Source organism: Gaeumannomyces tritici (assembly GCF_000145635.1).
Source record: "Gaeumannomyces tritici R3-111a-1 unplaced genomic scaffold supercont2.6, whole genome shotgun sequence".
NCBI classification, from domain to species: Eukaryota; Fungi; Ascomycota; class Sordariomycetes; order Magnaporthales; family Magnaporthaceae; genus Gaeumannomyces; species Gaeumannomyces tritici.
Genome location: NW_008804550.1, coordinates 1,648,455 through 1,671,329, shown reverse-complemented (window position 1 = coordinate 1,671,329; position 22,875 = coordinate 1,648,455). Strand labels below are relative to the sequence as shown.

The following is a 22,875-nucleotide window of genomic DNA, read 5'->3' as shown; positions in this document are numbered from 1 at the left end:
TCGCCCGCGTTCGTGGTCGCGAGCACCGCGGCGGCGCTGTCGCGGCGCAGCGCCGGGTGCATCTCGATGGGCGGCTCCGGCGCGCCAGCAAAGGCCGAGTCGCTGTCCTCGAAGAGGTGGCTGATGTCGGCCCCGATGTGGCTCTTGAACGGGCTGCCGCTGCCGTCGCCGGTGTTGTTGTTGCTGCCGCCGCCGCCACCGGGGGAGCTGATCGTCTGGCCGTCGCTGACGCTGTTGTTATTGTTGTTGTTATTGTTGCTGTTGTTGGCGTCGTCGCCGTTCTTCGGCGCTCGCAGGCAGGCGCAGGTCCAGCAGCCGTTCTGGCTTGAGAAGAACCACTTCAGGTTCCCCGGCAGCCTCTTCCACGAGGCCTTGCTGAAGCAGCCGCCGACGCAGCGACCCGCAGACTTGATGCGGGCGCCGAGGCAGCGGAACTTGCGCCGGTAGGTGGCGCAGAGCTCGCCGCGCACGGCCAGGCGGACGCTGTAGGCGGCGAAGCAGACCAGGAACAGGCCCGTCAGGACGGCGCCCAGGATCCCCAGCGTGAGGTTGATGGTCTGGTGGGTCTTTGCGCCCTTCGCGTCGCCGGCGTTGGTCATGGGGTGGTAGGTGACGGGGGTGCTGGCGGCGCCCCTCTGCTCGTCCACAGCGGTGCCGCCGGCCTCGGAGCGTCCGCACAGGGCATCGGCGAGCTTGTGAAGATACCGGAACCCCAGGCGACCATCACCGGCGGCGGCGTTGGCCATGCTGACTCGGTAAAAGGGAGCCATGATCGCTGTTCGAGGTGGCCACCACCTATCCAGAGTAGGATGTGGCCGATGTTCCCTTGTTCAGAAGAGACCCCTTCCCGCAGGACGCTGCTGCCAGATAAGTAGACTAAAAGGTCGAGAGGAAGGGCATAAAGCCCGGCCAGTCCTTGATCCGTCTTAAGCCAGATTTTGAGCAAACTCACCCAATTCCGCGTGGCGCGAGACATGTCATAGAGGCAGTTAACATGTCTGTGGCTTTCTTTAGGCCGACGTGTAACGGCGGTTGAGGCAAAGCCAGCCTGTCGGACAGCAGAAACCCGACGCCCTTATCAGGGCATATGAGCACAAGCTCCAGCCTCGGTGTTGATCCATGACTTGGTTCGAAAGGTGCCTTTGGTTATGCAGTGATTGCGGTGGTGATATGCTCGCGTGGCACAGATCTAAGTTTGTTCCTGACGTCTTCTACGACGAGCAGTGCCTGCCACCGTTGACCAGGCACTCAGGGGCGTGACCCACATACAAAGCTTTGCAGCCATGTCGAGTAGGTTCTTGCTTCACAACCTCGAGGCAAAATCGTGAACACCACCGACAGTAAGTTGTTTTCCTTTAGCTTTTTGAGCATGACTCCGAAATCTCCAACCTGATGGGTTCGCTGTCAAGTACGTGGAGCCCCTTTTCCATAAAAAGGACGCATACGACTCGAGGACTCCACAGCAAGACAGTAATCGTCATCCAGCCGCGATGGTCTAGTGGTATGATTCTCGCTTAGGGCTCACCCTGAGTTGTAGCCTGTGGGTTTAACACCCCTGGCATTACTAATATGCGAGAGGTCCCGGGTTCAATCCCCGGTTGCGGCCGTAATTTTTGGTGTTTTTACCGCGTTAGCTGGACAGTGGTGTAATAATGATGTAAATGGGTGTGAATTTTGTTACTTTTTTCTCTTTTGTTGTTCATGATCACGCGTGGTACATACAGATCGTTTAAAAGCGAGAGAAGTACGACTTCGGGGCGATAGTTCGTAATATTAAGGCAAGGAGAGATTGAACAGGCAAATAACAGGGAAAATATTACAACTGTTCAAACCGTTCGAAATAATGGCAAAGGCACTGTTTCACCGGAGTCCGCCCTATCGTTAACACTTCAGTTCCAGTTAATTCGTGATGAGGCCCTTCATTTCCTCCCTCTGTACCAATTCAGGCGATCTTGAGGAATCGGTCGATGTCGACTCTTTCGAAGAAGCTAATGTGACCAAAGCCAAGCCAGTACTGAGCCAGCCGGTTGTGGGATATAAGCAGGAGCCGAGATTCGATGAACTTGTCTGCAAGCACATGATCGGGGTCAGCTTCGGTAGTGTCAGGGTTCGTGCACTTGGAACTTACCATCTAAAAATCCCGATCCGGCAACGTGCCCCTGGCTCTTCACCATCCTGACCCCTTTGAATGGGTCCTCCTGCAGAACCTCGACGAGACCCTTGGGTCCCATGTCCTCTGCCACGAAAGTGTACTCGCCCCGAGGCACATTAGGATCCCCAGTCAGTTTGATTGCTTCAAGGCGGCCGCGGTATACCCTCGCGTCACGCCTGCGTGCCTCGAAATCTTCGTCCGTCTCGCCCGGCTCTCTGACAATATCGTCCTCGGGACGCTCGCCGTCCGCGTCGTCGTGTATTTGGTGCATGAGCAGGAACTCGCACCCATGGCCGCTGTAGTCTCCAACCCAGATACCGCGCCAGGGACAGTCTGCCGTCGGGGTGTAGAGCGCAGGGTCCAGAGTCGAGTAGCAAGTGGTCTCTTCGCCCAGATGCGTGCCGAACCGCATCCTGAGGAGAGCACCCATATCACCGGCATCATCCGGGGGTGGCGTGGCGGCTTCATCATCGCCATCTGCCAGTTCACGCCGTCGACGCAGCATTCCAGCCAGTGCAGGACGCATCTCAAGCCAAGTGCGTATCCGGAATCCCTGGTCCGAGATCTCGGACCGACAAGTGGGCAAGGTCTCCTCGAAGCTGTACTGGCCACGTCGCCGGCCCATATGACAGGAGGAGTCGGCAGCGGCGAAACGGTGGCGAGCGGGCACTCGCGGTGGCGGCCAGACGTTGGCATAAGGAAAGGGAAGCCGGTGTGTTTCTGTTGCCGCTTCCTCCGCCATTGGTTTCGAGAGGAAGAGGTTCCGGAACATGCCGTCAGTGCTACCCGGAGGTGTCATGGAAACATGCTCTGCGAAGCGGCTGCCCCGCACCGGCTTCTGGGCGTTAACACCTTGGGCTTTTGGCCGTAGCACTTGCAAGCCATGTGCGTGACGCTCCCAGCCGGGCCGTTGAGCACCGTCAGCCACATCGCTCGACACAGTCGCGGACCTCCCGGCATACGGGAGGTCCGCCGAGCACCGTAGATGTATGACAGGCCTGTCGAGATGCAGGTTTATCGTGGGCTCAAAGGAATGAATGATAACGTCGTTGTTGGCCTCCCAGTGTTTGTACGAAGTCTCACTGCTGACGGCCAGCAGCTGGTAGCCCTCGATGCAGCCTCGCCTCTGATCATAGCGCACCAGGATTAGCTTCCCCGTCAGGTCGTGGCCCGAAAACCAGATCTTGTACTTGGGGAGAAACCAGCGTGGATCGTGTGCCACCCATAGGTCTCTGAAAGACTCGCACGGGTACGGCGTGGTCACTTTTCCCCCAGGGACGTGGGCTTGGACCAGGGCCTGCCAGTGGAAATCCGAGGTCGCGCGTGTGTGCAAGATGCGGCAGGTTTGGCTGGTGGCGGAGAGGTCAACGGGGGACAGGTAGGATAGTATATTGTCGAGGAGCTCGGCTGGCAGCTCTGTGAGAAGGCATGCCGTAGTAGCCGTGGTGGCCGCAGTGGTTTGCAGATCTGGCCCGTAAGCAACTACAATCAGCACATGTCGACTCACCGCGGCTAGGCAACGAGGAGGGCAAGGGCTAGGGCACAGACCAGTTGTCGAGCCAGTGTGGCAGGGATAGTAGTCGTCGGAACCTTGAAGAGCCTGATAGCTTAGTAGACCGTCGCTAGGTACAGCGTCGAGCATGGGCAGGATGCTCTCATCTTCGGCGTCCATTCTTCCAAACTTGACGATCGAGCCGGATGGATTTGCGGTAACGCTAGGGGTTGAGGTCTGGGGAAGCTCCCTGAAGGCTGAGGCGAGAGTTTCGGGCTGTTTTCCTTTGTCCATAACAGCGGATGGAACGCAGTGGCGGGGCACGTAGGGCTGAGGCGCGATCACTTCCGGGCGGGTGTATCGATGGAGGTAGCAAAGGAGCAGAATGACGGCGTGGCTGATAGCGGCGCGTCCATTCGCTCCGCAGCGAAGCCCGTACGAACTTTGGCGACGGGAATGATAGTTGAAAGACGTCGTCGTCACCCACCGAGTGCGTGCATTAAATAAACTTGGGCCGGGTGGGTCTCATCCGAGGTGAAGGTCGACTGCAGGCGGGAGGGCGGAAACCTCACGAGGTCGAGGTGGGATGGATGGGAGCTACGGCATGCCCACATACATATAACCGAATTTTGTGGCTGAATGGCCTGTGATGCAGAGCGGCAGACGAACAGGACCTTGATCGAGTTGTCATGCCCAGGGCCTTCGTTCCAGGTTCGTTGTTGGAGCTTGGAGCTCCGGTTGCGGGATGTCGTATCCCTGCCACAGCAATAGTCGTCGGGGAATAAAACAAGGGTGGGTGTCAGTGGTGAGTGGGCTGTCACGCTGTCCAGCAAGGTGCGTGGGTGCATGGGCGCCGGAAATCATGTCGCGCCAGTGGCACCCGAGCCTAGCGGGTGCCAAGACCTGACGCCCTTTCCCCCACACCACACCGACGAGGCCTAGGGCGGGGGTTATATTGCGAGGGCACCATCAAGCTCCTAGTCCCGCGGGCGACGCCTATAGCCGTCAAAGACGACGGGACGGGACTGGGCTAGAGAGCTTGTGCCTTGTCTCTTGTAGATTGATTTACCTGTTAATAACTGCTCCAGATTGCCTGCATTCAGGGCGTCCGCATGCCTGTCTATCTGGGATGTATCTGGGATGTATCTGGGATGCAGGACCGCCTGGCCGCGGATGAATCCAAGTGGATTATGGCTGCTATCACTATCAGTGAGGTCCATAAGGTAAGGCCAAGTCGCCAATCCCGGCGTCTTTAACTGTTCAATCGAACGAAACGTTTTAACAGACAAGTTGACTCGTAGTCACGCCGTCGCGCAATCGTGCCACCTTCCCAAATACCGCCGCCACCTTGCAGAACAACCGTCTTCATAACATGGACCAAATAAGTCACTACCGCAGCGATTACTGTGTAAACGAACGAACAAAACAAGCAGACGAACAGCACGACCTCAAGCCATCCATAGGTAGCCATATCTGCAGCTTGAATCCGCACCCTCTCTAGGAAGGTCCATCCACGGATCTCAACCCGAGGGTCATGCTCGCGAATCATGACGATCAGAAAGCAGCTTCCTTTTCTAGCCAGTGTGGCCGCCCGGCTTGGTCAACTCGGCAGTCACAGCGATGAACTGCAGCTGCCGGATTTGCAAGCACTGGACCCGCTCGGATCGTCACCCCCACTCTGGAGACTCTCCAAGCTCTCGACAGGGTGCTGGCTGCTTCTCCAACTTCCCCATCCCGCTCTTTTTTTTTGCCAAGTGCAATTTGGGGAGGGCGGGAAAGTCCCCATTGTATGTGTGCTGCCGTCTTGGTTCTAGGGAGTAATCACCCAAGGCGCGAAGTCACCCCGTGCTCTTCATGGCAGGAGGCGACTGCGCGGGCATGGGCAAACGAACAGGAGCCAGCACCGTCTTGCGATGTGGGAACAAGCTCGATCGGCTGATGGCAGCCCAGTGACGCTGCTTCCAGCTGGCTCAAGTCTTAGCGAGCTGCACAGGCAACCAATCAAGACCATGTTCGAGGGGCGCCGCGCCAGGGAGAGCGCCAAAACATCAACTACCAAAATCTGCAGGCCTCACCGTGTGGCCCACCCACGAACTGACACGACACCCAGCTGGCACGCACACCCGGGAAGCCACCCCGACGTGCCCGATCGTAGGCCAGAACAAGAGCCACGGCATCCGCTGTCTCTTCTCTCCTTGCGCGGGTCCAGTCATCTCACAGACTCACTGCAACTTGCAGAGCCAGATCCTTCCAGGCCCTCGCCCGCCGATCTGGACTGCACCCCTGCACCTTGGCTTGGTGCTGCTCGCCGCTTCAACCAACTTGCAGCCCGTGTCAGAGCATCAAAATCTCCTTCCTCGTTGGGAGTTAGCGACTCCTAGGCTTCTCCGACTCCAACGCTACCCTGCGAGTCGCAAATCACAGGGCGGGCATTTCTGGCTAGGCACCGAACTCGGACCTTCTAAAAAAAAACAAGATAGACGGAACGAGCAAGGGAAAAAGCCAAAAATCAAAAAAGAACCAAGCCCCGTCACGCGCTACCTGCCCATCTTGAGAGCCAAGAGATCAACCTGCCAGGAATACGGCATCAGGAAGAGGGGGCTCGCAGTAGCACACCAGCACCCCGCAATGGCGTCTTTGCTGCCGCTGATACAGGACCTCCTCCCCATGATCCTGCCCACGCAAATACACATCACGCGGGGGAGGGACCTGGCCCCGGAGCGCGCCCCGGCCACAGGTTCGTCGCCAGAACCAAGGCTGGACCTGCCCGACGTCGCCTCGGGGCCTTCAGATAAAACTGCTGTTTCTTCAACACCCGATGGAGGTGCGGGCGAGGACAAGAACAGAGCCCTCGGGGCTATTTCTGATGTTGCTGCTGCCCTCACTGGGGCAACTGCCGCCGCTGGGCCCCATGGGGAGCTTCTAAGAACGGCGGCGGGGAAGGGGGTGGTGCGGAGAGACGCGATCGTCAACAAGACGGATCGGATGTGTGCTTCAGGTAAGTCACACCAGTAACCCTCCCTCTTCGCCCCCTCCCGCTTCCCCTCTTCTGCTCGGCCTCACATGAAGCCGTATGTATGTCTAGCACACTCTTTGGTTCATGCAAACCGGTATGGCGAGCACCCAATTTGTTGCCCAGGTGCGCCATTCCTGCAGGCAGCCTCTACGTGATTGGGGCGCGGTGATAGAGGCAATGTACTGGTACGGTGATATTCATTCCACACAGTGCTGTTTGCAGGTCCCAGGTCCTCATCCTCTGTGCATCACAACAGCGAGCATGGTGAGTCGATCCGATGCCCTCCCTGTCTGACGGATAGTACACACACAGAGATGCACCTAAGCCCTCCTTGACTTCACTCGATATGATTGATTGAAAGGGCACAAACGGGACTCTGACACCTCATGATCTGTCACATGAAAAAGACTCCATCATATACGCGGCCTCAGGGCGAGGCATTCTAGCTACCAGTCCAGCAGAGGACGATGGGCCCCCGAGGCGCAACGAACTAGAGCCCGGAGACTTTGTCTTCGTTCCTGCTTGGACCGAGCACCAGCTCATCAACGACACGGACGAGCAGGTGACCTGGGTCGTGATACAAGGCGGGCCGTCTCCGATAGTCGTCGACCTTGAGGAGTGGGGCGGAGACGAAGTCAAGCCGGAGCGGAATCGATGACCTGGCGTGGCACAGTGCCTAGCTGCTGAATGGGTGCCCAGGGTTTGTGCGACCGGCATGCAGTGGACAGGAGCGGGAAGAGGCAATAAAACACGCTATCGTAACATCCTATCCTCACTGTCAAAGGCCTTGGCGGGTAGGGAGCTACGGGCCGCCTGACTGTCTTTGGGCTAAAGATGGTTGGTCATGCGGGCATTTCATGCAAACCTTGCTGGGGCGTTGGGCAAGCATATGCGGGATGACTCGGCGAGCCTTATCTTCATCGACCCGACCACGAGTGGCACAGGCGGATGGGGATGCTGACAAGGCGGGCTGGCAGCGGTTTCCAGTCTTGGGTCGCTTCCATATATCACCCACGGGGATCCAATGTTATGCAAGGCGATGTCCCATTACGAAGAAGAAAAAAAAGACCTCGGCAGAGGGTGCGACTAGTCCCTGCAATACCTCCTCACCACGTGGACTACGCGCCTCCGCTCCGCATCCTTATCGAAGACCTGCGCGTGATCAAGCGTGGGGAAGTAGAGCATCTCAATCCCCGACCTCGTCGTGTAGCCTCCCGTCCCATCGCCCTCCTCGCCGGTTGCGGCGGGCGGCAGAAGTCCACTGGGCGCCACTGGGCCATCTCGCGAGCCCGCCCGCCCGGCTCGGATTTCCGAGTGGCCCGATGTTGTGGGTCGCCCTTTGCCTCCATCGCGGAGGAGGTACTCGGCGACCCGCCTCGCATCGAGTATTATGTCCCATCCGGCAAGCGACACAGCGACCTTCCGCTTTCGGACACGCGCAGGAGGAGCGGCACCCACAGGGCCGGTGATATCAACTCCACGGGCCACGGGCCCGCAGGAATAATCGGTTGCCCAGCCAGTCCGCGGCGGGTTCTGCTGCTGCAATTTGGCGTTGTTGGCAGTAGGAGCAGCAGCAGCATGTGCATGTGCATATGTATCCTCAGCCGCGTCTGCTCTCCCGCCTCTCCAAGCCCGCCACAGGAGCTCCTCCTTCCAGATGGCGTTGTGCTGCCAGAAAAAGTACCGCGCCAGCGTCAGGGCGGTGCTTGGGTCCATGCTGGCAAAGAACCAGAGCTGCCACTCGTTGGCGCGGCGGGGGAGGCGCCGGGTGAAGTTGAAGGCCACCTCGGGCATGTGCAGCAGCAGGGAGACGGGGTCGATGAGCACGGCGGCTGACACTTGAGCGCCGAGCTCCATGTCCCGCAGGATGTGTGTCGTCAGGACGGAGCCGTACGAGTGCGAGACCAGCACAAACCCATCATCATCATTACCATCACCATCAGCATTGCCAGCATCAGCCACATCCCGCGTGGTCCAGCCGTGGTGCCCCAGGATATCAGACACGCTCTTGAGGAATGTCTCCTTATCTAAGGGTGCCCCGGCGTATCGCATTGAAATGGGGAGGATCTCGAGAGCGATGATGCCTACTTGGCCGTCATCGCTAGCGTTCGTGTCTCGGGCCGCCACCTCGAACATAAATTTCATGTACGGCAAAAGGCCGATGCCAATGCCATGAATGAACAACACGGGCTTTCTGGTCTGCGACATGTGCGGGCGGTGCCAGTACGCCATCGACGCCGAGGGAGAGGGGCCGCGAGGCACAAGGGCTTTTGGCAGCCACAGTTGTGGCCGTGGAGGCAGGACGTGCAGGGCGCCCGCCATTGGAGGAGCATGGTACTTGAAACCCATGGAAGTGAGCGTGAGGTGGGTGAAGATATCGACAGCCATGACGATGAGATACCAGATAAAACTGCGGAAGCGCATATGGACCTCGTCGACGCTGAGGCGGAGCGATCTCACTGGCCCGTGGCCCGGGAGCAGGCCGACCCCGTCGCTCGATGCAGCAGCGCGCAGGCGACCGTCGATCTCGTCCAGGTAGCCCTGCAGCTCCGCCTCCTCGTCCTGATCTAGCAGCAGGCCAGATTCGACGGTTGCCGAGACAGCCGACGAGTCGCGGTCGAAAAAGGCCCAGGCCAGGAACTCGTGGACGTTGTCGCGGCGGATGTCACGTATCTCGGCGCCTAGAAACCAGCCGCGCAAGTACGTCTCGCAGTCGGGGACGTTTTCGAAGCAAGTATCGAAAAGCTTTCGTCTCTGGAGCGGGGACATGGGTGGCGGGTACGAGGCTACCAGCCGCTCCGCGCGCCTCCTATAAGGCAGGTAGACGACCAGGGCGAAGGCCGAGTCGAAGGCGACGACGGCGGCGATGGTCGCAGCGAGTACCCGCGCGAACGACGACGGACCGGGCCCGGTTCCCGGCCACAGCCACCACGAGACGACGCCCGTGGTGCATTGCAGTGCGACGAGGAGGGCCAGGCCGACGGGAATGGAGTAGTGCAGAAGGAATATGGCGATACGGGTGAAGGCAAACTCGGCGAGCGAGTCGCCAATCATGACGGGCCCCCTAATGCGCGTCCCACCCTGCGTGGTGGGGGCTAGGACAAGAAGAGTTTGAGGCTACTGTCACGGCGGGCTGGAATGTTCTGCCTGCAGGAGATTGTGACGGGCGATGGATTGAATTTGATGCTTATTTTGACGACAGGGAGCAATCTCATTTCCTTCAAGGACACCATTGTGAGGATGCCCAAAAAGAAGAGGGCAGGCAGATGATCTAGGTGTCTGGGATTGGGTCAAATGACCCCATCTCCAGCATCAGTTCCATCCCAAGTTGGGAATCCCAACACAGCCCAATCCCAAATCGTTGGGCTTAGTGATCTTCCCCCGCCCCTGGTTTCTTTCTTGGGTCAAGAATCCACACACGGCGGCAGTTATGCAGAAGAGCTCACTGTGCTGACTGGAAGAGATAGACGGAGGGGAATCCGTCAACATTCCTGTTCAATGGCCGACATGTGATTTAATCCGTTGTCGGGCGCTTTGGGTCGGTCTGTGTGACAAATGCCAGCCTGTCGCCACTGCAGCCCAAAGGAGAGGCGTCGAGGGGGTACGGCTGCGCTAGAGTCACAAATGCCCTACGTCATTACAAGGAAATCATCTCAACAAAGCGCGACAAGCAACCACGGCTCACTTGGGCAGGGGCGCCGTCTTCGAGATTATGGCTTCGACAGCATAGGAAGAAATCGCCAAGCTCTAGTTTGTTTCTTCCAATAACAGGTTGACGACTGAAATGATATCGCCAGTGTATGGTTTCAGGACGTATTTTTAACAAACCCTGTCTCTCCGTTACCCCATACACCGCCTCGCTCGTCCTTGCAAACACCACTGTCAAAGCGACACTGAAGTAAAAAGCCACGCGCAGCCCTCTCTGTTTGAGCCCGACCAAACAGAAAAAAAGCTTCATCCCGGAAAGCTTTCTCCAGCCTGATTCTTAGATTCTTAGATTCTTAGATTCTAGATTAACGAAACATCGCCATTTCCGACACAAAATCAAATTTCACTCACCCAAAAGCAATCGCAGAGTCAGTCGGATTTCGGGGCTGATCACCTCGGCTGGCAACGTGCCCCTCACGTGCCCAAACGAAAAAAAAAAAAAAGAAGAGCCAAGACCCAACAGCCAAACCCAGCAGTCGCCGCCCGCCATGGCGCACAACTACATGATCCGCGTGACTGCCGGCACCGTCCGTGACGTCAAGGAGCATGTCGTCGTGCCCGTCAACACGGCGGATCCCTTGGACATCTCCAACGACCTCGTCGACGCGCGCCTGAGCGTACGCGTCAAGAACTACGGCGGCCTGCCCCACGGCTCGCCCGCCGACTCGCCCTACTTCACCGCCGAGCCGCACGCCTACAACAACGACCAGTACAGCATCGCCCTCAGCTTCAAGCTCAAGCGGCCGCCCAGCCCCGCCGTCGACGCCGACGCCAAGGACGGCGATGACGACGCAGGCCCGGCCGCGGACGGCGGCGACCCCGCGGACGACGACGTCGGCGTCTCGGGCGCGGACCTGCAGTGGGGCAACGACTTCGACCACCCGATCCGCGACCGCCTCCCGCCCGGCTTCAGCACCGCCATGAGCATCGTGCGCTGGTGGATCGACCCGGGCCTCGACGGCGACGCGTATGCCGACTCGCCCTTCCTCTACGGCCCGGCCCTGTCGTCCTTCAACGCCGTGCGCGCCGGCCCGCCCGCCACGGACCGCGTCCCCGGGGCCGACGGCGACGGCGCCAGGGTCGGCGTCTGGGTCGACGAGGGCGGCGACGAGCGGGGCCTCGAGGCCCGCAGGTCCCTGGGCGCCCCCGATGACGCAAAGGGCCGCATGAAGTGGGCCCTCAAGGCCGACAGCAAGGAGAAGTGGCTGTGGGAGTACGGCAAGGAGTACTCGGTCGACTTCTACAACCCTTACCTCGACTTCAACGAGTTTGCGCTCAGGCTGCCTGGTTTTACCCTGCCCATTATGAAGTACTGGGACGGCCAGGGGTTACGGTGAGTCTTTTATCCCTTGCCTCCATTTGCGCTCTTTGCATCTGGTCTCCGGATCCTGCATACCATCCGCCAAGTGGCAGGTGGTATTCTAGCTCTGGGACTTTCAAATATCTTTCATGGTTTTCGGCGTTGATTTCTCATTACGTGATGGACATGCAAAAATCTCCCTGGGATATTTCGCGCGCGTTTTAATCCCACCTAGGCCCCCGAAGCGCTCACATACGCTTAGGTACGTGCTGCGGAACCGCAAGACGGGCGACCTCTACCTGGCCGTCACCTTCAGCCTGTACCTGAAGGAGGACGTCAACGAAGACGGCTCGCTCAAGCCGGGCACCATCGAGGCCCAGCAGAAGGACAGCCGGACCAGGCTGCCGCCGGGCGGCGCCGAAGAGGATGGCGCCGACAAGCCGGTGGTGGACGAGGACAAGGCACTGGAAGAGGCCAGGAAAAAGCTGGGCGATGTCCAGATCGACAAGAAGGACAAGGCCGGCTCGGACGATGTCGACTAACGTGGCCTTTGGTGCGCCCCGGTTGGGTTAGGACATGGCCGTTTTGATATCGCTTTTTGCCATGCATTGCGTAGGCATTTGGGTAGATGGACCTGTACGCTAGAGGCTAGAAATGCAGGATACAAGATCTTTCTGAGGATACGGTCGAGACTTGGCATTCGCCAGGCCTCCCTGAAAAGCGCCGTCCAACATGGCGTCAAAGGAAACCGTACCCATCATGCGACGCTGCTTGCCCCGCGGTCAGGCCCAACATGAACGTTGGGCCCTGCGTGTGAGTCTGGCAGGAGCGGCTTGCAACCCAGTCAGCCAGTCGGCCACTGGAAAGCCGTGCGACCTTCACACCTCGAAGAGCCAACCTCTTTCCGGAGGCGTGTGCTCTACCTCGTGCCCAGCCGGTTTTATCAGGTCTTTTTCTCTCTAGATGCCATTCATTCGTTACCCGGTTATAAGCTTGCCCTGCTTGATATGATTAGGATATCTTCCCCTTTCGATTCACTTTCTTTTCCTTACTATTCTTTCGATTCACTCCCTTTTCCTTGCTATTCTTTCGATTCATTTTCTTTTCCTTGCTACCCCCCGCCAACCTCGTCGAGGCTTTCAACGCTGCGCGAGTGTCCCTCAGCATAGCACGGGTGCGAAGAGCGGAGGGAAAGAGAATGCTGATGCCGGATACAGGGGAGGAGGAGGTCGCTATTGATGGGCTATGTGTCTCTCGCTGTCCACGCTCCCATTCTCTGCTATAATTTCGGCAATTAGTCGCCTAGTAGTTTCCGCCATGTCACGCGGTCGCGTCGTGGCTTCGCCCAGTTCTTTGAATCTAGTCAGCAATGCTTCGCTTTCACGGCTCACGACCGTGCCATGCTCGGGGGCATTGCCTGAATGGCCCCGTCGTCCGCGCCAGCCCTTATTTTGTCGTCGTCGTGATTCTTGCTGTCCTGGTCGGTGAGGTTTTTAGTCAAGGCAAAGAGCGGATAGCTGCTCATGGTGGCGTCTGATGTGGCGCTGGTGCTCCTCCTTTGACCGTTGCACTTCCCTGTCGCCGCAGAACGGGCATGGGATCTCAGTGGCGATGTCGAGTGGTCGTGAGGCAAGCCGGACCATTAAGTCAATTTCGCCTTGCGCTAAGGAGCACGCATGATGCCAGGTCAAGTGACTGCTGCAGAGAGAGGCGGATCTGAAGATGGATGTGCAGCCCAACGGGCACGGATAGACGTGCCAATGGGTCCTCTCGAGGTGCTGCAGCCACTCGTGCCTCCGCGAGGTGCGGTCGGTTGCCGTGATCTTCACGAGGCACAGGGTGCACCGGAACGGATCGGCCTGGGCCTCCTCAGGCATCGAAGGGATTTGGAGCGCGTCCGAACAGGCCACTGATGCCGCATGCGAGGTCTGGGATGCTCCAGTTTCCGAACCCCCGTCCTCGAAAACGGCCGGCTCGGCCGGTGGCTCGATCGTCGGAAACTCGGACTGGATGTGCTGGGTGTCTGATGGTTCAGAATGGGAAGCGTCAGCCGGGTATGTCGCGTCGGGCAGGAAACCCGGCGCCAGGCTCTCAAGAGTTCTGTTGAGCTCGACCAGAGAGTCAACCATATGTTCGACGCCATCGATGGCGATTTGGCCCAGCTCCGTGATTGGGAGACCGCTATCGGGGTCCAGCACTTCGTCTTCGAGCTGGTCCCAGGGAGTTGCCTCTCCCGTGGCGATCGCTCTGGCTTCTTCCAGAAAATCAACCAGCTTCGCCAGGAGCTTAACCTCCAAATTCTTCATCCGGGAAGCGTTTCGAAGGCGATGGTCGAGAGAGCTGGTGTCGGTTTTCTGCGCGCCTATGTCGTTAGCCCATGCAATGAACTTTGACTGTGCATCCTTGATCCGCGGAAGGATCCACGACTGACCGAAGTTGAGCTTGTCATTTGGTTCAACAAGGACACGGAAGGCAGCGAGAGCGCGTCCGACATGGTCCGCGATGGTGTCGGACATGGTGGCAAGCTCGTGGAGGTCTCTGGCGTCTCTGGGGGACACACTCAGGGGGTAGGCAAAGCGTGTTATCCTCTGGATAGCTCGAAGCACCCACGATACCGCCGCTTGTTGATCGCAGCAAACGGGGGCTCAAAAGTTGGCCGCAGCAGTCGGGGGCTTAAGTCGGTCGCAGCAAACGGGGGCTTAAGCTGGCCGCAGATGCGGGCTTGACTATGCAAAAGCCGAAGGAGGGGGAATGCCGTAAGTTCTTCTCCCCCTTATCAAATTTATACAAACATCCTCCCTATAAAATATTAGCCTTAAATTCTTATACAAAAACTACCTTTGGTTCATTACTTCTTTATTCATTATTGTCTTCTTTATTTTCTTCTTTTTTATTTTCTTTTTCTTTATTCCATATTTGTTAAGCTTAGGAAGAATGAGGCTAAAGCGGAGCAGATGATTACAATTCCGCACTTGACAATTACGGGATCGTTGGGCTATACTTAGCATCGTGTCACGGGCCTGAGGCCCTCGCGGATAAATTAGAAAAAGGAGCACCTCTCTTTGCTGGAAGCGGGTTTGGAGTACCATCCGCCGGATAAGGGCAATAAGTATGGGGCGGCATGAACAGGATGTCCTGTGGGTTTGCAGCCTGCCCTGCAGGGTCTTTCTTTTTGGTCCTTTATCCCTACCGTTACTACCTCCTACCCTTTGTTTTTGTTGTTCCCCTATATTATCGTAACACATCGCCTGCTTTCCCCTTGTTTAATATGTATCTCCCTCCTTCGTATACGAATCTACAGTTATCCCTCACGTTAGAGAAACCAATTTCGTTTACCATTTTAAAAGTATTTTTAAATAAGAACCGGTGTGCACAACTGTTACCAACATTATTCCTTTTTCTTTATTCTTGATATATCCTAAAACTTGCCCCTACTGTGAAAGCAGTTGCCGGGGCAGGTAAAGGTAAGTAAAGTGATGGCGTTCGAAGAGGACCCAGGCCCGAGGCCGGCCTAGAAGAAGCCCGATATCTATCTGTTGCCCGGGCCTGTGACAATTTCCTCTCTTCTTTATGTTCTTGAGAAGGACTGTCACCCGCACTAGCGATTCTGATCCTCAAAACCTGTATACAAACCCCGATCATTCAAGAGCCGATCTTGTGCGCCAGGGATCGGCGGGACAGTGGTTGTGTGCTCTCAGTCCGACCTCCGGTCCCTCCGCCCTCCGACTTGGCCAGGTGCGAGCATTCCTTGTTCGGACTGCCTAGCCCCTTGGACCCGCTATACACCCTCGAGTTCCTTTTCCAGCGGCGCCACGACCTTTCTGTAAAACTTTTGGCAAAAGTCCTCGTTCTCGAACCCTTGCTCAGTCTCGTGTAGCTCCCCGTCCAAGCACCGCGACACGGCACTTCGGTAGTCCCCGCTCGGGGAACGTGGCCATTTCCAGAGCCCGCTGCGCCGTGCAATAGTCGGAATAGTTGTTGCGCCCCATGGCGGCGGCTACCGTGGACTCGGCGGCCTGCGCCGGCGCCCGGAACGACTCCAGTTTCTCTCCGAGGAGGAGCTCCAGGAGCAGGTAGCCCAGCGACAGTAGCACCGGGTTCTATCCGACAACAACTGCCGCCGGGGCCGGCGTGGCCGGTGTGGCCGTCGTCGGAACCGCGCGGCCGGTGGAGTTGCTTGGGAGGGACTGTACCAGGATAGGGTCGCCGCAAGAGAGGACAAGCCCGGTCCCCGCGTCGACGCAAAGGTGAACGTTTTCGCTGGTGAGCGTCTGCGGTAGCCAGGGGCTGCCGTGGAGCTGGGCCACACTCGACGAGACAATGACGGCGATGCGGAAGCGCGCTCGCAGGCTGAGGGGCAACGGGCCCTCGCCTTGAAGGGCAGCTCGCAGGGAGACGGTCTTCCAGGCGCAGAAACCGGCTGCCGTGGTTGGGCTGACGACGTATCTCCTCGAGGGTCGATAATCGTGCCGTAGGACTGTCTCGTCAGGGCCATGGACTGGCCCCTTTGGGCAGCTTGGAGGTCCCTACACAACGCCAAGCTCGGTTCAACGGGTGGGCGGATGGGGGGCAGACCGGGGACCGTTATTGCATGGGCAATAGCGCTGGGTGGCACTCCCAGGGCCGAGTATAAAGTGCTGAGGCCGATCATTTCCCGTATGGACTTTTCACGGCTCGACGCAGCGGCGGTGGCGCCACTCGTTGCCTTCGAGGCCACCATGGACTTGAAGGCGAGCACATCCTTCCATGGCGACTCTTTGCCCTCATCGCCGCATGAGACGGCAATCCGGAATTCCAGCTGGCTTGCGACGCCGTCATCATTATCGTGAGGTGCTATGATGGTCTTCCTTGTCTCCAGCCTCAACCCGATCTCGTGGCGACCACAGCAACTCGACAGGCTGGAGTGAATGGCTCGGTATAGACTCTTGGTCAGGGTTTGAGACTTGACACAAAACTTCCCTTCATAGCGCACTCGGCGTGACTGCTCCTGCTTGAGAGCTTGTTGAGTGATCGTCTCGAGGTTTGCAATGTTGCTTTTGATGTCGGCCAGTAGCTCAGTGTTTTTGCCATGCTCCAAAGAGAACATGAATCGTCTCAGGAGAGATGGCTCCTTATCTTGTTGGGCATCCATCTTGGCCGCGAGGGCGTCGACCGACTGCTTGATGTTCTGGATGGCTTCGTGGAATACGCTATAGGATCTCCGGTCCCACAACCGCCGTTCGATCTTTCTTGCCGTCTCGCTGTCTCTCCACAGGGCCCGCACGGATCGCCGATCATAGCCTTTAACCGCGAAGGGGGGACCAAGCCGTCAAGGAGGCTCTCGAATACGTATTCGAGTTTACCCTGTTCGATGTTGAGGTCGCTGGTGAGGCGTAGTAGCTGCTTGTCATATCCTTTTGTCGAAACCCTTTCCCGGACGAACTCAATCGTAGTGATCAAGATCGGGAGAGTCCCAAGGATGATTCCGGCCACCTCGAAGCCCAACATGGTGGGAGGGAGCGCCAGAGTACTAAGAGCTGGCAGGACAGTATTGCAATGTAAAGGAAAGTTTGGTTTTGGTAGCCAAAAGCCACTCGGGGACTTTCCTCGTCGTTGTTGAGTGGCTGCTTGGTAAGAAGGCAGTTTGCATATGGCGGATAGAGTGGCGGCGTGGCGGGTGGTACTCAGCCGCACACCTAACTTGTCGTGGTTACACAGATATGGATAAACCGTTTCTATCTTTGTCCATAACATACCCTACCCGTACCATGCCGACGAAAGGGTTCGGATGACGTAGCCTGGTAACGGTGTCAACCTCTTGTTCACCATTAATAGAAATTCTTCGAGCCAACACATAAGAGTATCAAGCCCTTACGAACAGATCTAATCGTTGTAGCTCGTCAACATTGCTCATCTTACATGAACATCCTGGCTCCTTGCTCGTTCCGTAAGATGTCTAGGTAGATATCACAAAGAAACTCCTAGTCCTAGGGTGGGACACCTAGAAAATATGCCGAACACTATACTTTAATGTGGTGGTTGATTGCGGGTACTACCTAGCTACCGCCCACACGTACCTAGACATGCATTCATAGCAGTAGATCACATCCACATACATCATTCTACTCCTCCGCGTCGACTGCCGGCCCGTCAGTCATGTCGGGCATCCATCCCTTTGGCCGCTCGCTGCCGCGCACCTTGAGCTCGTACCCTAGCGCCTCGACCTTGCCCACCGACTGGCGCAGCGTCAACATCTTAATCTGGTAGGTCTTGTCGCGGCGCTGCGGGAGCATTTGGAACAGCGTCCCGAGCTCCTGCATGTCGGCCAGGATGTTCCTCCCACGCTCCTCGCCCGCGCCGCCGCCGTCGGGAGCGGCGGCAGGCTTGGCGGAGCTGGTGGCCAGCTCTCCGTTGAAGGCGGCCGTCGTGGTGGCAAAGCGCATCATCTCGCCCGAGAGGTCAAACACGCCCATGAGGAAGTCGTCTGCGGTCACGTCCACCACGAGCGGCTGCTTCTTCTCCGCCGACGCCTCCTCATCCTGCTTGGGGGCGGGAGCGGAGTCGTCGACGCCGGCCATAGCGGTGTCGCCGCCCTCGCGCTCCTTCGCCTTGGCCTTCTCCTCTGCCGCAGCAGCATCGGCACATAGCTGAGAGACGGCGTGGGCGGCCTCGCCGTGGCTCATCAGGCACTGGTGACGCAGGTAATGGGCAAAGGTCAGGGCCTCCACCAGCTCCTCGACGCAGGCCAGTTGACGGCCGTAGCGGTAGCGGTTCGCGCCTTGCACGTCTGCTGCGATGGAGGCGAACAGCCTAGCCACCTCGGCGAGGCGGGATTTCATGTCCGACTGGACATCGGCGGGGAGGTCATTGTGGATCTTGCGCACACTGAGGAGAGAGGGCAGGGGTAGGGAGTGGTTTAGCGAATTAGCAGTCTGCCGCGATTGAAACAGCAGCAGTGGCCCCCTGGTAGCTTAGCTAGCATTGTGGAGGCGGATAACTCGGATGCGCGGGAGAGGTTGCAAGGAGGGGGTCGTTTGCTCCTCACCGTTGAAGAGAGAAAATGCTAGCGTTGTCAAACCACGGTCAGCGGGCGATGGCAACGCAAGGGGGTGGTGAATAGGATAATCTATCTCACATCTTTTTGCTCAGTGCCGTGATGTCTCGTGACGCCTTGACGATCCTCTCGCGGCGGTCGTGGTGCTTGTCCAGCTCGTCGCGGAAGCCCTCAAACATGGGCGTGTAGGCATTGCGGACGACCTCCCTGGGCGGCTGCTTGGGGCCGCGGGGCTTGACGTCGCCTTGACGGTCTCTCTTCGGAGGCATTATCTCAAAGCGGCGACCTCGGACGATGGAGGAGGAAGTCGTGGTGGCGGGGGTCAGGTATTTCGGCTTGTGAGAGCTGCAACCCCATCCTGAAGCGAAAAGCACCCCTGTCATGCTATCATCACAACGGCTGCGGGGCAGGCTGCTCATTGGACGATCCCTTGATGATGCCCCCGCCACAGGTCCCCACCCGACCCATCGATCGTTTTTTTTTCGTCTATCATCCCGCGCGGAAAGGGGGCGACGGGAACTGCACATCTGCCGTGAAACTCGCAACAATCTCCCGCCGGCGCATCACCTACCACAGTTGGCGCGCCACACCGAAGGGGCCCTACCCGCCGACCACCGGTCAACATCATGCGGTGGGCAAGAGAGCGCCGAGGGGAGCCAACTATGCTTGGGGAGCGTCGGCTAACTCCTCGCCATCACGCAAGAGGGAGAGTCCACAGCCTGCCACCTCCCCAGTTGAGCAGCTACGAAACAGGGATCGGCCGAGGTCAGTCTCCGCTGGCCAGCAGGCGTGGAGATACTGTGCACAGAGCACTTACCTACCTAGGTAGCTGACGTGGAGATACTGTGCACAGAGCACTTACCTACCTAGGTAGCTGACGTGGAGATACTGTGCACAGAGCACTTACCTACCTAGGTAGCTGACGTACATCCTTACACCTTGCGTCTGCCGAGTCAAGTTGGCAGCTGCACGTACTGTACTTCCTTCCTCCATATTGCAGATCCCAGCGGTCTGGCTAGCCGCTAGGGAAAAGGCCGTTTGGTGGAACTTATTAGTCTTCCCTCAAAGCTTGTCCCCGGCCGGAGTGTCTGTTCTCGGCTGTCTGATTTCGCTGTCCGGCCAGTCCCACACCGAAAGCGGACTGGGCTGTGCTGCTATTGCAATGCGACTCTGACAAGCAGGCATGGCCAGTCCCACCCGCGCGCCGACGACCTGCTCGGTGCGATACCAACACGTCAATACCAAGGCGGATGGAACGGAGATCAAATCACGCCTCTTGTCACTTTGCCCTTTTGTGGTGGGGAACCGATGCCCTGTTCCGCCTGACCAGAATATCCTGCCACCCGCACCCCCCCCCCTGGCCAGCATCCCCCGGCCTCCGCGTGTTCCCATCTCGTCATCCTGACGCGGTTCTGCCCTTTGAGAACTAGAAACCCTCGAGGCTGATTGATGACCGACCACTGCACTTGCAAACTCTGTGATAATGGAGTAGGTATGCTTCCGCTTTTCTCGATGTGGGCAACAGGGCACATATTGCCTGCAGCTACGTGACTACCCAGAAAGGAAACCCACAAGTCGGAGCCCGGTACCAACTGTCAACCTACCCAAGTGGGCTTGTGTGCAGACGACGCTACGACGCTACCTTCCATCCTGAGCAGATGCAGGAGAAAGCGGTAAACGGGATGGCGCCGTTCATGCGTTTGTGTAGCATCACAACGGCCTTGGTTGTCCATCACGTCCCCACACATCGTCCACGACCATGATTATAAAAGCAGGTCTTTCGTGACCTCCAGCGTCCAGTATCACTTCTTTGCCTCATCATCAGCAGCATCTCGAGCAACTCCTTGGATATATCATCACTCCAGCCCGCCTCGATCCTCTCACTTGCCTTCTATCCTCATCTCTACCTACCGCCATCCATTACCCACCCACACAAACCACCCAGGCAGCTAAAATGCGTGCCTCCTTCACCGCGGCACTCTCCCTCTTCCTCGGCGTCCAGAGCGTCGCCGCCGTCGCGGAGCTCTTCAGCGTGACCTGCAGCGACCTCTCCCTCGACGGCACCGTCCTCAAGGCCCAGTGCAAAAAGGAAGACAGCACCCGTGCCCCGGCCAGCATGGACCTCAACGGGATCATTGAGATCAAGGATGCCAAGCTTGCGGTTAGTGAAGACTCTCCCCCCACATCCTCATGGCCCACAGCATCACAAAACTAACCGGCGGATTCTTTTTTCCTCATTGCAATAGTGGAAGCAGGATGGTGCCGGCTACACCTCTGCGTGCTCATCCTGCGCTCTGTACAGAGACTACAACCCCCGCGAGACCAAGTACTGGGGATATCCATTCCTGCTGCGCCAGGCCATGAAGTGCTCCTGCTCGGGCGTTGAGCAAACCATCATTCTGGGTTCGTCGTCCCCACCCCAGTTTCTTCTTGCCTTGCCCCTTCCTACACAGACCAGGCACTGCCTGGCTCACCAGGTACATCTAGACTAACTCGGCGACTCGTGATACCCCATAGACGAGAAGATTGGAAATGACAATGGCAAGCTCTATGTCCAACTTTGGTAGATGGAGGGAAGTCTGCAAGGACATTCGTATTCTTCCCAGCTGTTTCTTTTCCCCTTTGGGTCGGGCGTTTTCATTCCCAGAAATCGTTGAGCATCTTCCTTTTTGCCATGCAGCATCCTTTTTTCTCCCCCAATAGTCACGCTCTTGGCATTGCCGCTCCAAGGGCATACCCTTGGATTGTTAATTTCTAACAATGTAAATACCCATGTTACAAACATATTTCCCATTTCGGCGTAAATGCACACCCACAAACCCCCAACCGTTCATATGTCAGTGACCAACGGTGAAAATAACGAGAGCTGAACAACGACCTGTTTACAAGCAGCGAACAAAAAGGACAACAAAAAAAAAACGCCAGAGTGTTTGTACCAAAGGCATTTCAGCAGGGATTGCTCCTCAATAACCAGCCTCACAAAATTTAAAAATAGCGAGCCCGGAATCAACGACCTGATGGGCAGGACAGCAGTGCGCGGTTCAAGCTACAGGACTATCGGATCAAATGGCCATTTGTTCCATAACCACACTATCGAACGGATGACAGTTAAGCACGAGTGTGCGATTGCGCGTGTACGAACAGGCGATCTGTGAGCTACAGCGGTCCGCCTCGAACAGTACCGCCTTGATCATGTCACGTTTGTGCAGACGATACAAGTCGACAGATATACCAGTCCCAGGAATGGAGTCCCTGGTCTGTCAGGCAGAGTCGGCGGTGCGGAGGTTTTGTGAGGCTGTTCCTGGTTGGCGAGCCATCTGGACAGCCACATGTATTTTGCAGCCCCGCCAGTGCCGAGGGTTGCCGTAGAAAATCCACGGCGGGCAGGTCGTGCATGCCTGTTATATAGATCCCCTGCATCTCCCTTTTGCAAATGCAAGGATTTGCACGCCTGCCAGCCGTGCTTCGCACGATTCGGACTTTTGCGCTTGGCGGGTAGAAGTCACCTCCAGGGATGTGGTCAGTATGAACTACCAGAACATGTCAGCTCTTTACCCCATTCTCTCATAACCTAACGCAATCCGAGGCCCGGAGCGAGGATATAAATTTTATGCTTTTTGCCATCGACATGGTACCAGGAAGGGAACGAGGGCTCAAGCGGAGTTGACCGCCACCCAAGGATCGAAAACATAGACACGATCCCAGGGCCCACAGCTCGCTCGCCATCCCTGGGAGGGTAAGATGTCGATCCGGATATTTACCAACCAGGTGTTGAAGACGTTGCCACTAGGCTAGACGCCTGTGGGCTTGCGGAAAATGGATGCAATGTGATAGATCGGATCCTAACCGCCTGCGGTTCCCCTGCCAACTTTGTGCTGCGCTGGCGGGGAGCGCCGATTGCCGTATCGGAGGCGTCAGCCTTGCAAACGCAGAATCACCGAGGCTAGCTCGTCGGCACTTGATGCGCCCTTGAGGGAATTATTGGTGTGTTTCTCCCGGCATGCCTTGGGCTTGGGGCTCTAACCCCGCTCCTAGCAGGGCTTGCGTGGGGGACGCAGGTGCTACCCACGGTCTCCCGAAAAAAGTCTGGACCGCAATTTTTTTCCCCACCCAAACTCAACCTCTCCCAAACACAATTGCACCAGCACCAAAGCCAAACAACATGCCGCGCACC

At 57.5% G+C, this 22,875-nt stretch overlaps 10 protein-coding genes and 1 non-coding gene across 11 annotated transcripts in view; 5 read left to right on the top strand and 6 right to left on the bottom strand.

The window, feature by feature from the left end:
- The window catches only part of GGTG_10935 (hypothetical protein), a 2,187-nt gene extending 842 nt beyond the window's left edge, over positions 1 to 1,345 (bottom strand). Inside the window, exon 1 of the mRNA XM_009228814.1 lies at positions 27 to 1,345. Within this exon, the coding sequence (XP_009227078.1) occupies positions 27 to 770 (744 nt within the window). The 5' untranslated portion in view covers positions 771 to 1,345. The remainder of the gene's footprint in view (positions 1 to 26) is intronic.
- Positions 1,346 to 1,484: 139 nt separating this feature from the next.
- GGTG_20217 lies at positions 1,485 to 1,606 on the top strand. Its single transcript has one exon. It is a non-coding gene; the product is annotated as a tRNA-Pro (tRNA).
- Positions 1,607 to 1,617: 11 nt separating this feature from the next.
- Positions 1,618 to 4,428, bottom strand: GGTG_10934 (F-box domain-containing protein). Its single transcript, XM_009228813.1, has 3 exons — positions 3,701 to 4,428; positions 2,129 to 3,619; positions 1,618 to 2,067 (listed from the first exon to the last, which is right to left on the bottom strand). The coding sequence occupies exons 1-3, from the start codon at positions 3,936 to 3,938 to the stop codon at positions 1,943 to 1,945; spliced, it is 1,854 nt and encodes a 617-aa protein (XP_009227077.1). The 5' UTR covers positions 3,939 to 4,428; the 3' UTR covers positions 1,618 to 1,942.
- A 1,129-nt stretch (positions 4,429 to 5,557) lies between these two features.
- GGTG_10933 (hypothetical protein) lies at positions 5,558 to 6,025 on the top strand (the record flags this gene model as incomplete). Its single annotated transcript, XM_009228812.1, has 1 exon — positions 5,558 to 6,025. The coding sequence occupies one exon, from the start codon at positions 5,558 to 5,560 to the stop codon at positions 6,023 to 6,025; it is 468 nt and encodes a 155-aa protein (XP_009227076.1).
- Positions 6,026 to 6,272: 247 nt separating this feature from the next.
- On the top strand, positions 6,273 to 7,318 carry GGTG_10932 (hypothetical protein; the record flags this gene model as incomplete). Its single annotated transcript, XM_009228811.1, has 3 exons — positions 6,273 to 6,642; positions 6,871 to 6,924; positions 7,068 to 7,318. 3 exons carry the CDS (start codon positions 6,273 to 6,275, stop codon positions 7,316 to 7,318), a joined length of 675 nt encoding a protein of 224 aa, XP_009227075.1.
- Positions 7,319 to 7,669: 351 nt separating this feature from the next.
- GGTG_10931 (hypothetical protein) lies at positions 7,670 to 10,174 on the bottom strand. Its single transcript, XM_009228810.1, has one exon. The coding sequence runs from the start codon at positions 9,712 to 9,714 to the stop codon at positions 7,747 to 7,749; it is 1,968 nt and encodes a 655-aa protein (XP_009227074.1). The 5' UTR covers positions 9,715 to 10,174; the 3' UTR covers positions 7,670 to 7,746.
- GGTG_10930 (hypothetical protein) lies at positions 10,043 to 12,210 on the top strand (the record flags this gene model as incomplete). Its single annotated transcript, XM_009228809.1, has 2 exons — positions 10,043 to 11,701; positions 11,904 to 12,210. Exons 1-2 carry the CDS (start codon positions 10,857 to 10,859, stop codon positions 12,208 to 12,210), a joined length of 1,152 nt encoding a protein of 383 aa, XP_009227073.1. The 5' UTR covers positions 10,043 to 10,856.
- A 951-nt stretch (positions 12,211 to 13,161) lies between these two features.
- On the bottom strand, positions 13,162 to 14,184 carry GGTG_10929 (hypothetical protein; the record flags this gene model as incomplete). Its single annotated transcript, XM_009228808.1, has 1 exon — positions 13,162 to 14,184. The coding sequence occupies one exon, from the start codon at positions 14,182 to 14,184 to the stop codon at positions 13,162 to 13,164; it is 1,023 nt and encodes a 340-aa protein (XP_009227072.1).
- A 1,347-nt stretch (positions 14,185 to 15,531) lies between these two features.
- On the bottom strand, positions 15,532 to 17,155 carry GGTG_10928 (hypothetical protein; the record flags this gene model as incomplete). The annotated part of the gene is made up of 4 exons (XM_009228807.1): positions 15,532 to 15,768; positions 15,862 to 16,145; positions 16,244 to 16,857; positions 16,932 to 17,155. The coding sequence occupies 4 exons, from the start codon at positions 17,153 to 17,155 to the stop codon at positions 15,532 to 15,534; spliced, it is 1,359 nt and encodes a 452-aa protein (XP_009227071.1).
- Positions 17,156 to 17,579: 424 nt separating this feature from the next.
- Positions 17,580 to 19,037, bottom strand: GGTG_10927 (hypothetical protein). Its single transcript, XM_009228806.1, has 3 exons — positions 18,783 to 19,037; positions 18,693 to 18,710; positions 17,580 to 18,532 (listed from the first exon to the last, which is right to left on the bottom strand). The coding sequence occupies exons 1-3, from the start codon at positions 18,968 to 18,970 to the stop codon at positions 17,770 to 17,772; spliced, it is 969 nt and encodes a 322-aa protein (XP_009227070.1). The 5' UTR covers positions 18,971 to 19,037; the 3' UTR covers positions 17,580 to 17,769.
- A 521-nt stretch (positions 19,038 to 19,558) lies between these two features.
- GGTG_10926 (hypothetical protein) lies at positions 19,559 to 21,579 on the top strand. The gene is made up of 3 exons (XM_009228805.1): positions 19,559 to 20,862; positions 20,948 to 21,104; positions 21,219 to 21,579. Exons 1-3 carry the CDS (start codon positions 20,656 to 20,658, stop codon positions 21,266 to 21,268), a joined length of 414 nt encoding a protein of 137 aa, XP_009227069.1. The 5' UTR covers positions 19,559 to 20,655; the 3' UTR covers positions 21,269 to 21,579.
- Positions 21,580 to 22,875: the final 1,296 nt, after the last annotated feature.

Coding starts and splice junctions, on each gene's coding strand:
- GGTG_10931 (XM_009228810.1), bottom strand. CDS start 9,714: ATGATTGGCGACTCGCTCGCCGAGTTTGCCTTCACCCGTATCGCCATA.
- GGTG_10934 (XM_009228813.1), bottom strand. CDS start 3,938: ATGGACAAAGGAAAACAGCCCGAAACTCTCGCCTCAGCCTTCAGGGAG. Junction 3,620..3,700: donor CCACACTGGCTCGACAACTG/GTCTGTGCCCTA, acceptor CTTACGGGCCAG/ATCTGCAAACCACTGCGGCC. Junction 2,068..2,128: donor CGGATCGGGATTTTTAGATG/GTAAGTTCCAAG, acceptor ATGTGCTTGCAG/ACAAGTTCATCGAATCTCGG.
- GGTG_10926 (XM_009228805.1), top strand. CDS start 20,656: ATGCGTGCCTCCTTCACCGCGGCACTCTCCCTCTTCCTCGGCGTCCAG. Junction 20,863..20,947: donor TCAAGGATGCCAAGCTTGCG/GTTAGTGAAGAC, acceptor TCATTGCAATAG/TGGAAGCAGGATGGTGCCGG. Junction 21,105..21,218: donor TGAGCAAACCATCATTCTGG/GTTCGTCGTCCC, acceptor GATACCCCATAG/ACGAGAAGATTGGAAATGAC.
- GGTG_10927 (XM_009228806.1), bottom strand. CDS start 18,970: ATGCCTCCGAAGAGAGACCGTCAAGGCGACGTCAAGCCCCGCGGCCCC.